The following is a 14,147-nucleotide window of genomic DNA, read 5'->3' as shown; positions in this document are numbered from 1 at the left end:
AAACAATGAGGATACATGGGAGTAAGCGGCCATCTCTTGATCAGTCTCTGGCATTCTTTTAATTGGCATCTTTTAAGTTTTGATACTGGAATTACCACGCTAAAGATGTGACATCAACACGGCATATTTCCTACAGGTTGGTATCTCTATATTCGGTGTACTGTATCAGTAAGAACTGCAATACTGCGGGGGGGGGGGGGGGGGGGGGGGTATAATATGTCATGAGTGCTTTGATGCCATCACTGTCACATCATCTCGTTGTCATGGTCGAATTCATTAACACAAACCGTCTCCACCTGGTACGCAGAAGGATGTAAGTCCATGGGCTTTGTACATTGTTAATGCCCTTCTGCTTTGTAGATGATCAAGCTATTCTACAAATGATTATGTAGGATTTAGCTTGAAAATTGAAGGAGGGGTGTGTATCATATAAAAATATACAACTGACCTGAAGTGATCTAAAAAAAAAATATATAAAAAAGTGTACATTCTTTCATGTTCTTATTTCTTATATAAATGTAGATCTATCTTGTCCTCTACCTCATCACAAATTTGGAGGGGGGGGGGGGAGCTGCTTTATGAAGTTACAAAATGGTGTAGCTCACAGAAGTGTTCAAATGGTTCATCAAAAATGAATTTGGACACTAGCAATGAGCTTCCTGAAAATGCATTTCGCAGAAGTTAATTGTTAAGCACAACGCCTCCTGAGTGCCAGAAGGGGCCTAGCCCATTAGTGCTGCACAGGAAGAAAAATTCATTTTTATTTTCCAACGACATCGATGTTGAAAAGTCTGCAGTCATTAAATCATAAAAGCATATGATGTGATCTGAGTGCTATCCCAAGGAGATACAGACACAATCTGGAAGAGTGGTATCAATATCCCTGTAACCACGGCAACAACGATGATGCCCCTCCCCCTTCCCCCGCATGGCTCCTCACCTCCACGATGACATAGGCAGCCCTCGGTCCCACCAGACTGGCCGACAGCTCCCCCACCGGGATGTCCTGCTGGAACAGCTGCCGGTCCGAACAGGACAGCAAATGGGAGCACACGGAGTCCTGCAAAGCGGTGCAGAGGAAGAAAAGACAAAGCAACAGTGGTCAGCGCATGGCCACCGCTTTACGACTTCCATGCAGTGTATGAATAGTGGCTGACTGGCTTTTGACATCTTGTCATTGTCACTATCTACAATCCATGCTCTTATGACAGCATCGTCTTGTACGCACACCTACAAAATTTCCATATTAAGCCTCTCAAAATCTTCAGGCACTGACAGCAGCTAGTAAAAAAGAGTATGTACACGGACTCACACAATTTTCTAAATTGTTCAAATTTGTACTGAATGAAGAACAAGCAACACTTGATATTTTCGGTTACAAGCCCATGTCTTGGATAGTGATTGAATACTGTATAGTTTTACTGTGATTTTAAATGATACCTACGCACCCTTGCTGGTGGAGACGTTAAGAGTGCCTGAATCCCTTCTGTTTTAATATTGGCAAAAGTTTAATATGACCTCTTGCATAGAAAGTATGGCTAAAGTTCACAGTCAATTACCCTGATTAGCTGAATTACTCTACCAAAATGGAAACTAATCTAACAAAGCTACTTCTGTATGGTGCATCATTGAAAAAAAGAAGAAGAGACTATCTGAATGTCACATTTCATTTTAAAGAATAGCATAGCTGCATAAATCAGGGCATTATCAAATCATAATGCCATGCAGCTACCCTTTAAGTAATGGTACTATGTTTCAGGATATGAAACCACATGTCCTAACCATTCCTTGTCCCAACGTCACTTCCATGGGTGGATTTACTTTACTTTTCCTCGAAGAACACAACATTCAAAATAACAACATACAGCGTATTTCATTGAACTACTCAGCGCTTTCCAGAGTTTTTCATCGAATCTCACAGGTGGAATGCACAGACAACATTTATCCACGCAAAAAGGACGGTGATGAAGCAAGGTCCTCTAGTTTTTTTTTCTTCTAATTTTTATGGCCATTTCTGACTCTTCACTGCCAGGATGTAGTGGAGTCACGTATACTACTAGCATGTTTTCCATTCGTCTAACATAGCCAAAGTGAGAATAAAGTAATCATTACTTAAAGTACGTCACTTCCAGCATTTTTGGATGTAGCCCAAGGGAATGTGTGACCATGTGGGAACATGTACATGACAGAGAAGTCCCTATCGACCTTCCGCCACATCCACTTAAAAAACTTCTTGACTCCAGTCCCACCCCCTAAAAAAAAATTCTACCCGCAAACTCTTTCATCCTCTCAAATTTCCCACACACATGCTGTCAAATGCATTAAAGGAACTATTTATCATTACGAGTAGTGATGTAAAATACATTAGAGTTTTCACACTTGATGCATACATGTAGGTCAGTTGTATCACAAAACATCCTACCATGTAAAAATTTTTGCCCAAAACCCTAAAATATATGGAAATATCACTACTGTAAAACATGATATATTCACGGCACGAAATTTTTGCGAATTTGAGCCGACGGCCTTTTTGTGGCAAGAAATTTTCGTGAATTGCTACTTGCGTTCAATGCATATAGTGTAGATAAGAAATTTCGAGTGCATTTTAATTTTGCGAATCTTGGCGCTCGCGAAATTTGCGAAATTAAAATGCATGAGAACATTCCTCGTTTTACAGTATTGTTCTCAATAATTTATTCTAGAAGCAATTTGATTATAACTATTGTTCATATTTTGCAGGCTTTCAAGCGGGATAATGTAAAAAAGTAGGAATAAAGTAGGAACATAATCTCTAAAAAAGTAGGAAAAAGTAGGACATGAGAGGGAAAAAGTAGGACATTTGAGAAAAAAAGTAGGAATAAATCAGGACATGTGCAGGCAATTTGGAGTAGTTTTCGTCGAGACTCACCAGAACCCTTGATGTTACATGTAAATCTTAATTTGTACTCACAACCCTGCTGCCTCAGCCTCACTTTTGCTCCTGGGAGAGCCTGAAAAATACAACAAAGGCAGACATTCCTTAGAACAATGTCAGGAAACAAACAGAAATGCTTGTTCAATCGTACAGGCAATATGAATCTTGATCACTTACTTTAATACTTGCATAGAAAAGACATCATTCTGTGATTGACATGAACACCTACCATTGTGACCCTGCATCGCAACACCAACAAAAGTCGCTAGACATGGATTTTTAGTTAAGAGAAGATTTTAAAAGAGCAAACTTTAAGCACAAAAATGATGTATAACTCGATATAACTGGACTCTCCTAACCTATCCTAATACTGGAATGAAGCACACACTCTGGAAAATGTGAACTGAGTAAAGGGGCTCTGAAGTATAGCGTCTATTCAAGCGCTTAGTCTTTATCAAGCAGTGCTAGCTCTGCAATGAATGGAACAAATAACAGGATGTTAACCGATGGAGCAGCAACAATGAAGAGATTAACAGATTAAGCTTTGCATGCTTTATTAACACATTCTGTAGATGATCAATGCCAACTTTCAGAGTAGTAGCATCATCCTTCCTAAAGTTATTGGAGTTGAAAGTTAAGAGTATGGACAGTTTTTTTTTTAAGAAATGAAAAGAGAACTCTATGAGAAACACCTAATCACACTATTCTACCAAAAAAGTGTTCCAGAAAAAGATTGCTATAAACACAATTTCCTTTTCGTTTTATGATCCCATACTTTAGTATAATATAGAAGAAGACTTGCTCTTTCAGAAAATAAGAAAAACTCAAGATTGGCTGGGTTGGCCCATATCACCTATTTTCAGTCCTAACACAAAATTAGTGTGTAAGACTTATTGTTGGTTTTGTGTTGCACGGTCACATAATCTTATTATCCCACAAAATATGTCATAAACATTCCATGATGTGTAAGTTATACACTAATGCCAAAGGTATGTTGTACACTTCCATAATTAAAAGATGACATCTTTTATCTACAGTTATTTGAATGTTTTGAAGTTGTGAAGACATGTGCTTCATTTCAAAATGTGGAAAAGAGTGGAAATACGGATATTTGACACAATCAATAATAAAAAGATGACACTTTTATCTCCATTCATTTAAAGTTGTGAAGATATGTTTCACTTCAAAGTGCGAAGAAGACTGGAAATAAGGATGTTTGATAAAGCTATTCAAGTAATGCTCAAGATTATCTCCATTCATTTAAAGTTGTGAAGATATGTTTCACTTCAAAGTGCGAAGAAGACTGGAAATAAGGATGTTTGATAAAGCTATTCAAGTAATGCTCAAGACCACTATGCTTTCAAGTTCTTGCTGAATGACCATGAGATAAGCAATAGATTAACTTTCCAAGAGACCTTTAATTTCAAATCCATGTAAGCACGTAACATGTGTTCAAACATTTTAAAATAACAGGAGAATTTAAACTACTTATATGTAGCAGTCAGTATTAGTCTCTGAGAGCATGTGTTATCATAATTTCTGGCAAGACATGCATGAAGAATGGATTGTCTCATGACAGTGAGGCCTTACGAAGTGAAATTATACCTACCAATGCATTAACATCTTTATTTTTGCAAATCCTGGCCCAGTACAAATCTACACACTCATATACTGTGAGTTCATGGCACAGTGTCCACCACTGAATTTCCAGAGGTACAGATTATCTTGGTATTATCATATGATATAGATGGAAGCATATTAAAGGCAAGCTCGATTTGAAACACTTTAACCAATAGTACACAAAACATCCAAAGAGACAGAGAAAAAAAAATCAAATACTTTACTTTTCAGTATCAATCAGGGAAATGTAGTATTGTCACATGTAGAGTAACAGAAGACTAAATATAACCAAATGACTCCACTTTACAAAAGTGAGGAGCATATATGCACATCTGCTTTTTGTTTCTTATTGTCTGTAGTCTTACTGACTTTATAGGTAGCAAAAATGACTATTTTTGATAATTTTCTGTAGATAATGAATATAAATCAGTTTTCATTTCTTTGGTGTTCTGTAATATTCCATGTATTCTTGAATGAACTTACATTTGTTAATCTAGAAAGAATGGTAGAAACTTATCATATTCTGTACTTTCCAATGATTTCTTACTGTTTGCAATTTCTGCCAAATTCACCGCAGATAGTTAATAATTCTTTACATTCAACTTCTTTTCAGCTCATCATGACCCTTTTTGTTGAATATACATACAGCTGTTTGATCTTTTTAGAAAGTTTCTCCATTTTGCAATATCATTCCAGGCACTTTTAAGCTCATTCAATATTCTTGAAATCAAATTTCTTCATATAATTTTGAGAATATCATATCCTTCAGCCTTTGAAATTTTACAAGGTTGAGGTTCTGCTTTTCATTCTCCAGATATTTTGCTGGCTCAGTATTTCAGTTGTCAATTTTATAAACTACTCTTTACAAGATCAAGGGAATAAACAGGGACTGTCATTATCATTTAAGTCCTTGCCAGCTTCTCTGATTTCTCAGAAAATTCCAATGAACAAACTGTTTTGGTCATTTAAGCAAATACACACTAGATGATCTGTATATTTACCATGCAGTTCTCATCCCCCCTTAAATAGAGTGTATTTGTGTCCTTTCAATTTTGATATTCTCCATTGTTCTTTTGGTTTTCACCTTCAACTTACAGCTTTGTATGTTGACACAACTTACATGTTACACATCCATCCATTCACTTTTTTCTTCTTTAAGAAGTTTCCTTGTCTTACATTTTACCAAGACTCTTTCACATGGTTCAATATTTTGGGTATGTCACTTCAAACGATCCATCACACTTAAAACCACTTTCATTAAGGGATTTCTGTTCTACCATTTTCTTGCATCTTGTTCTAACTAGCTGGATAATAAAAAGATGTTCAGCCTCAACTAAAATTTGCAAGATCTGTGGAATAAAAAGTTGTCATGGCTTCTAATTTTTCTGCAAGTTGCTTCCTCCAAACTTAACAAACTGTTCTTGGCGGTTCAATTTAAAACATTCACACACTTGCTCTTCTTTGTGGAATTAACATTCATTAGCTTTCCTGCTTGTTTGGGTTTTTTTCAGGTATGCTTCATATGGCTTTTCTCTCTCTATATTCCTGATAGTTCTGTGTCTTCAGGAAGTGGACTTCAATGTCTCATGGTTTCAACTTCAATCAATCTTTAAATGATAGTGAAATATTGTTTTTGTGTTTGTTTTCCTTGAAGTTCCTCCATCACCTGCTTTCTTCTAAGTTCTTCGAGGTAATGTATGTCTTACCTGTGATACAATACTTGTAAGATGTAAAAAGCCATCAACTTTTAAGATTGTCCATAAAGAGGTTTCAGCTCTCCTATTAGTCTTTATCTTTCAAGATGGCTAAGAAATTACTGTTGTTCTCATTCCTTGTTCACAATTTGTGGGATCTGTTAACTACACATTTCTCTCTGTTTATCTGATTTGATGTCAAATTCTACTTTTAAGTGTATGGCAAGCTTACCTGGTAATTATGACCGATGATGAGAGCCGGTTCAGCACTGCTCCAAGTCCTAGGCTGCAATATCAGTGGTATCAACCACATAAAGGTCTTCACAGGAGCAAAAGCTGAGGCTGGCAGCAGTCTTGTGGTTGATTGGATTGTGTTGTCCCTCTTTCATGTTGAAGATAGAGGCTCTCCCCATTGGTAAGAATCTGCAACTAGAGTCTACTCATCATTTCTGAATATCAACTATTCAAGTAGCCTTGCACATTTTTTTTTTTTTTGCGGGTTTTTTCACCAAAAAAGTAGGAAAAAGTAGGAAAAAGTAGGATTTTGAGCAAAAAAGAAGGAAAAGTAGGACAAGCAGTAAAAAAGTAGGAAAAAGTAGGAAAAGTAGGAACACTTGAAAGCCTGTATTTTGTATATTCAACAATACAGGTTTACTTAACATTCCTACTTACAGTACATGGCTGCGGCCTGTACTTGGGGACAACAATTGCATGTGGCATGAATCTTGGAGAAAACGCAATAAAAGATTTCAGTAATACTATTCCTGTTTGTGACAGGAGTCTCGCTCGAGTTCTTCATCCAGTTGTTCAATTATTAACAACGCTGATCTGTAAGCAGTTTCTATAAATCACAGAAAAGGAGTCTTCTTCCCAAATCTTCTGCAGAACCTCATCAATGTAGCACGGACACCTTGCACTGCAGAACATAAATCTTGAAAACAGTTACAAAATGTTGCGTACTCACCTTTTGCTAACAATTACCTTGGATCTCAAGATGAAACCAGTTCAACAGCGTTTACTCTTTGAGAAAAACGGGCATAGCAGTCATTAAATTGCCTTAGCACAAATGGAAACCGACTCCACAAAGGGATGCACAACTTCTGTTTTATTTTGACGAGATGTTGTCAAAATATCCAAACATACATCATGCTATACCTGGCTCACTTTGACGATGAGAAATATCAAATCGTGGTTCCCTGGAATCCCTCCCATCATGTCTGCACATTGCAGTCATTTGCAAAACGGTGCAGCTTGTAAACTGTGCTGAAAGCATAGTCGGCCATGAGACGCGTGAGAGATACTATTTCAAATGACACCAACTCCTCCACAGGTGGAGCACGGGGTATACCTATCCATCCCGTGTTTTATACTTACCACTGTTGGTAGGAAGTAGGATTTGATTGTGTCTGCTGTAAGTTGCTGGTAGCATTGTCCAAAAGGCCTGTGAAAAGGAATGACAGTTCATAGTTTACATAATAACAGAGAAGAAAACCAAGAACAGCAAAGGACTTCATTCAAACATACGTTACATAATTTGTCTCACTCTTTACCTTTTTTGATTATTTGCCAAGCAAAATACATACATTAATTTGCAGTCAACTACCTCATTTCCCCTATGCAAAGGAATTACAGATTTGTGCAGAGTTAAAGGCAAATTTACCCCCAAACACACATGGATTTGGTGAATGTAGAAAAAATCACTGTAACATATTGGTGGAGTTTGATAAAAATTGCAAAATCTGTAAAAAAAGATATCAATTTTTTCATTTCAATTTAAATCCATGCGCTGCCTTCGTTGGATGAGAAAGTTACATGAATGTGTGATATCAAGACAGCACAATGACACCATGAAAAAATATGAGAGAATCTATGAAATTCCAAATTTAATTAAAATATCACATCCCTTGATTTGATACTAACATGTGCGAAGGGTAGCACATTAATCATTCCCCCTGCTTTCTGAAAGAGGAAAGTTAAGTGCTCTTTCGTTATGCTTACAAAAAATATATATATCTAGACTTCTATTTTGGATGGATGTAGCCAAAAACAGACCTTGGAAATTTTCGACAGAGAGTCCAGGCTTCCTCACACTTCACTGATTTGTTCAACTGATAGTTTCCTTTCAATGGATGCACACATTTATTTAGGGGCAAATTCCCCTTTTAAATGTCTCATAAAAACAGCAATTTTGTAGGAGAGAGAGCTGCATTCCAAACCAAATCATTGCATTAACCTTTATATTCACTCAAGCACAGAAACACTGGAGGACGACAACGTACTGACTGTCCTTATCCTGGATCCAGCACAACTGGTTTGATCTAGTTTTGTCTTTAGCTTGCATGCATGATTTGTGAACGGTGACAAGAAATCCACCTCCACCCCTTAATACAGAATACCTCAAAATACATGCCCACAGGGAAGTAACAAATAAGAAATTGTATGCTGAACAAATGGTGAAACAATCTAAATATCTGAAAATTAATAGGACATACTAAAAGGGTGATTCCACACAATCCTCATGTTTGCTTTGCACTAAAATCTGATAAACAGAACAATTGGAAGGTAAACAATTCAGGAAGAATTACACCTAAAATTAGACAATTAAGGAATTTAAGGTTTCTGTGTTCATAAACAAGTGACATTGTCAGCTGTGAACCAGAAGGCCACTGTCAAATTCTAAGATTTGAGCAAATATAAAAATGAAACAATCAAATTTCATGACATACAAAGCTTATCAAAAGTAGGTGCTAGATTAATAAGTATTATTCCAAATATTGAGTGAAATAGCACCCTTGTGGTTCTGATTTTTAACATTTTATTGAAAATGAAAATAATCAAAAATTGACACCACAATGTAGAGAAGATCCAGCTCTACAACATGATACCAGTAATTCAATACACCCCACAATTGCGATAATCCCCTTCTGATTCTAAGCCAATGACATTTGCTTCAACCACTTGAATTGGAAGAAGTGATGATTTCATGCCATGATAAGTCTTTCACTAAACAGTGCATCAATCAATGAGTAAGATGTAGCAATGCACATCAAATTATTGAGTCTTGTAACTTCCAAGCAACAAAGAGTTTTAAGGGGCAAAGAGGTTACTGCAAAAGGTGTTACCGTAAAGTTCCGTGTATAAGACGCACCCGTGTATAAGACGCACCCCTAATTTCGGACCTAAAATTAAAAAAAAAAAAAAAAACGAAAATGTCCACGCAAATATTGCGTGTGTCATACATATTATTTCAGCTCAAAATTTCCCTAGAATGCAGCATGTATTTGTTCTATTTTTCGTTTCTTTTTATATTTTCTTTTAATGGTATTCATCGGACATCAACAAAATATGGAAGACGCAAAATGCGAGACTTGTCTCGGTACTCACTTGCTATTGTTTCGCCTTTCAATCGTGGTACATGTGTCATGCATATCGTACTCATGAGTGTACAGTACGATCTTTGCTGTCATACATAGCAGAGTGTGTCTCGCATATTGACGCATGTCAGACTGGAAGGTTCATTACGAAAAATAAGAAAAACATCAACAAGTGTAGCAGAGGGATCATACGGCAAGACGTACGGTGCGTACGGTAATTACACTCATGCACTGTTACCAGTAACATGTGTGTCTCTTGTACCATACTTGTGTGCACAGTGCTAGCCTTTTGCAAAAGGCAGCTCGCTATAATTTCAGCACACGCACACAGAGAGCAATGGACTTGCACACACAGCGCGCAACGGGCAAGCGCGCTCCGATCCGATCGCTGTGTGCACGACGCGAGTCCATTGCAAAAGCCTCTCTGCATCATGCAGCTGCTGCCTTTGCCAAAGGCTTGCTAGCTAGCTAGCCAGCAGTGTAGCTATGCTATCCTAGCTGGCTTCGCACTCGTGAAATGAAGAGCAAACGAACGACATGGATATGCATGCATGCTTCACACATCGTTCATATTTACGGTGACATGGTGTCGATCCTACTCCGTATTTAACAGCTTTTGTCTATGGCCATATTGATACTAGTACATTATTAAGTTTTACGGTATCGGTAATTTAGTAATGATACCTGTACATCGCGTATTCCAGCTACTAGGTTGGCTGTTGGTAGCTTGGTAGACTGACATCGGTAGCATACAGCAGTGCTGTTACAGCTGTTGTCTATGGCCAGATTGATACATCGTTACTGCACAAGGCCGATGTACCGTAAGTTTATCTCGTATTTGCAGCTTTTGTGTGTGTCCAGATTGAAAGATCGCTCTTTTATCCGTAAGTTTTAGTGATTGCTTACCTTCCAAACGTCGATGGGCATACATGGCCCAAAGTTGGCCTTATAAAATTGGGTGTACATGACAGATTTTTTTCCGTGATTCGACTGTACCCGTGTATACGACGCACCCCCGATTTTCAACGTTTTCCGACGAAAAATTAGTGCGTCTTATACACGGAACTTTACGGTATTTTCATGACGGTTTAATTTTCACAAATTTTGTGAATCACCATTGGGGCACAAAATTAAGAAAATGCATAACAAAAGAACAGGCATTAGTGCACACACAATACCCTTGGTGTCAAAATCCCACAAACAACTCACAAAAATGTCTGTGACCTCCTCATTTGCAAAGATATCTATATACACAAAAATAACAGCTTTTAAAGTATACAGTGTAGCTGCCTAATTGTTGGCCACAAACGAGATTTCGATATTTTTGCACACAAACCAATAAGAGAGTTTTGTTGACACCACTGTCTCTCTCAATGAGAGTGCATGGTTGTGACTAATCCTTCAATAACAATTTGATAACTTTCCTAGTTTGTGTCGAACTGTGATAACATTTCTACCATTCGGTTTGCATGATTTCATTCAACCATTGATATCAATTCAGAAGTGCTGCGGCACTGCACTTTCAACTCTCACATTAGGTGATAGAATGAGATGAGATGAGATACGCCGAGGAACATGTGCACCCAGCAAGTAAAATCCCTCATCTTCAACATTTTGCAAGCTTATACATTTCATTTATAGTACAATGTCAATGTAATTTATGCATTCAACTTCTGTAAAATATCAATATGTTTCTGCTGGAAATGGAAAAATATGTGAATGAATGAATGAATGAATGTATGAATGAATGAATGAAGAATGCATGAATATATAAATGAATGAATGAATAAATGATCTTCAACGACAGAAATCTGTCTCTCCAACGAGAACAACAGACTTTGTCATGAAATGGTATTGAATGGCGAAGAGAAGTGAAGAATGACTGGTATTCAGTTATTGGAGCAAATCCAGGGCTGTCAACCCAAAGTGCACCACCCGAAACATGAATTGGACTGTTGACGCACATCAATGAGAGATTGCTACATAACGACACCCACTCATAAATTTACATTCTGCTTGTCGATGGGGGAGTGGTAATGGTTTGGGGAGGGGGTAGGGCCACTACTGCTGACTAACGTCACCACTGGTCTATTACCTCAGGAGCGCCGCAAGGTGTGCAATACTCAGGTCCCGAGCCTGCCTTAGTCGCTGCCTCACCAGCTCGAACCCTCCACAAGCACCAAAGTGGTTGATCAGCTGTGCCAAGACAGAGCTCTGAAAGAAGGAAATATTATCAAAAGATGATTAATCTCTCTTACTTTTCAGACATTTTTTTTTTTTTTGGCATTCTGTCTTCAAGACCATGTTGTCGAATGAATCCTACATTTATTCCTATATTTCCACATCAATTATTCTGCATGACAATCAGAGAAAATCACATCCCTTCAGAAAATTGCAGGAAAAAGATGCACAAGGCACCAAAGTGGATCAACTCTGCAGAAAACACAGCTTTAAAAGCAGAAAGTGGTCAATGCATTCAACAAACAAAATATTTGTTGCCCTTCTGTCTTGAGCAAGTATAGGTAAAGACTCCTTCATTCTTTTTTTGTTGTTGTTGTTGTGCGCAGGTAAACAACGACTAGTGAAACCTGAAAAAAAAATGCATACATTCTACATGCCCATGTGGTTGCACATATATTGTCATATACATAGGCAGGGCCTTAATTGTACATATTTATTTCCAAACAGCAGTGGACGTTGTCATCAACACCATGTGCAAATCTTTACCCAAGTCCCTACCTTTAATAAAAGAGTGAGATTAAACATGTTCATCATCTTCCGCTGCTCTGTGATTATCACAGAACAGCACTTTTACATTCTGAATGCTCTCACAAGCATGCCTCGTTACAGGGTGGCAGGTCTGAACCTCTTATCGTTATCTACAAGTTTGTACAATTGCAGAAATATTTGACGTGTCTGAAAGCGCTCTATATCACTTACTTTAGAAAATGATGAGCGAGAAGACCAGGTGTCCACCTTGTTGAAACTGCAAGGAGATAAAAAAGAACAAAAAATAGGAGCATAATGACACTATGTGCCTTCTACAGTACTCTCAACGCAAACCATTCAACACAACTTCAAGAAAGCAGAGGATACATTCGAAAGTCTGGTATCGGGTATTGCAATCTTTCTAAATCTTTCTTTTTAAAAAAAGTATATTAAAAAAAAACAGACATGCTCATGTTTTTCCTGTGATTTTCACTTGACTTTCACTCAAATCATACATGGGACACAAATCAATCAAAAACTGTGTGACTTGCATTAATAAGCTTTACATACTCAGCTTTACATAGCTTTTTACATACTCAATACGAACTCTACAGTACACGCTCAATAAATTTGTACCATTCTTTGACAGAGAAAAACAGCCCATATATCACTCACAATTCATTCTTTTTGCTGAAGTTAAAAAATGACTGAAATGGGCAAATTAACTCTAATGAAATTATCATAACACAATTTGAACGAAAATCTTATGTAAAGCTCCCCTTCCTCCACGAAAGCAATGAGTATTGAATTCCTCAAATCTCACTTATCACTCCTAATACTGTGATCTCCCCTACACAAACAAATAAAGTAACAAACAAAAGCTGAAGTATTTTGTCTGTGAGGTTGATTCTTTTAGTGGTTTTAATAGACAATGGTAATTTGCAATGTCAGAAGGACTTGTGTACCAATGGCAATTATCACATTTATGTTTCTTTTCCATTCCTTTTTGGATTACTCTGTAGGTGACGCAAACTGTTTTTCTGATGCGACATATCATGTGACAGATTTTCTAAATATGATTGACTGCAGAATGCACGTGATTGATTGCTGGTCTATTCAAATTCACCTCGCATGTGGTTCTGATCATCAACTAGCATCAGAAATTTGATAGCATGCCCAAACTTAAACTTGCATGATCAAACAAATTATATTTCATGTAGCCATCTTTCTCAAATCATATTTATGACATCAGATCCACTTAAACACTAGAAAATCTCACTTACTCTAACATTTGTTTCAGCTACTGTTTTTTTTTTTTTCTAATTACAATTACCCCTCTAAGACCACACTTCCAATATTCCTTTATCATTGTGAAGGACTTTTTTTTTTCCTGAGGATAGAGCTTATTGCCATTTTGAAATCTTCCGTTCAAAGAAAAATATATTTATCATAGCTTGACGTTCAGAACAGATTCTTCTATTAATTGTATCAGAGAGGTGCTACAAATATAGCCAGTCAATGACAAATATTTGAACAGGTTGTAGAGATATACGAGTATTAGTTACTGACAGTATTGCATTATCAATACAGTCAATCCTTCAACAAGATACGATGGTATGCACCAATGCAGGACTTACAGTCTGGACAATGGATTTCATTGTAATCTTATATCTGCCAAATTAGATAAAGACAAAACAGATACTGGTAGATAAAACAGTGTCATGGTCCCCCATTCAATGGTAACCTTCTTTTACCCCACATGTGTAATGTACTGTATACGCCATATATTTCGCGAGTCTAAATTTTCGCAAATCGGGACTTCCCGACAATTTCGCG

General features: G+C 37.3%; 1 protein-coding gene across 1 annotated transcript in view; it reads right to left on the bottom strand.

Moving 5' to 3' along the window:
* Positions 1 to 14,147, bottom strand: part of LOC139732818 (uncharacterized) — a 59,346-nt gene that overhangs the window by 15,373 nt on the left and 29,826 nt on the right. Inside the window, exons 4-7 of the mRNA XM_071643659.1 lie at positions 12,543 to 12,588; positions 11,698 to 11,816; positions 7,603 to 7,669; positions 941 to 1,060 (exon numbers count right to left, since the gene is read on the bottom strand). Coding sequence (XP_071499760.1) covers positions 941 to 1,060; positions 7,603 to 7,669; positions 11,698 to 11,816; positions 12,543 to 12,588 — 352 coding nt within the window. The remainder of the gene's footprint in view (positions 1 to 940; positions 1,061 to 7,602; positions 7,670 to 11,697; positions 11,817 to 12,542; positions 12,589 to 14,147) is intronic.

Source organism: Diadema antillarum, unplaced genomic scaffold (assembly GCF_040938485.1).
Source record: "Diadema antillarum isolate AM-2024a unplaced genomic scaffold, OU_Dant_1.0 seq00000451_RagTag, whole genome shotgun sequence".
NCBI classification, from domain to species: domain Eukaryota; kingdom Metazoa; phylum Echinodermata; class Echinoidea; order Diadematoida; family Diadematidae; genus Diadema; species Diadema antillarum.
This window is presented reverse-complemented; position numbering and strand designations above follow the sequence as displayed.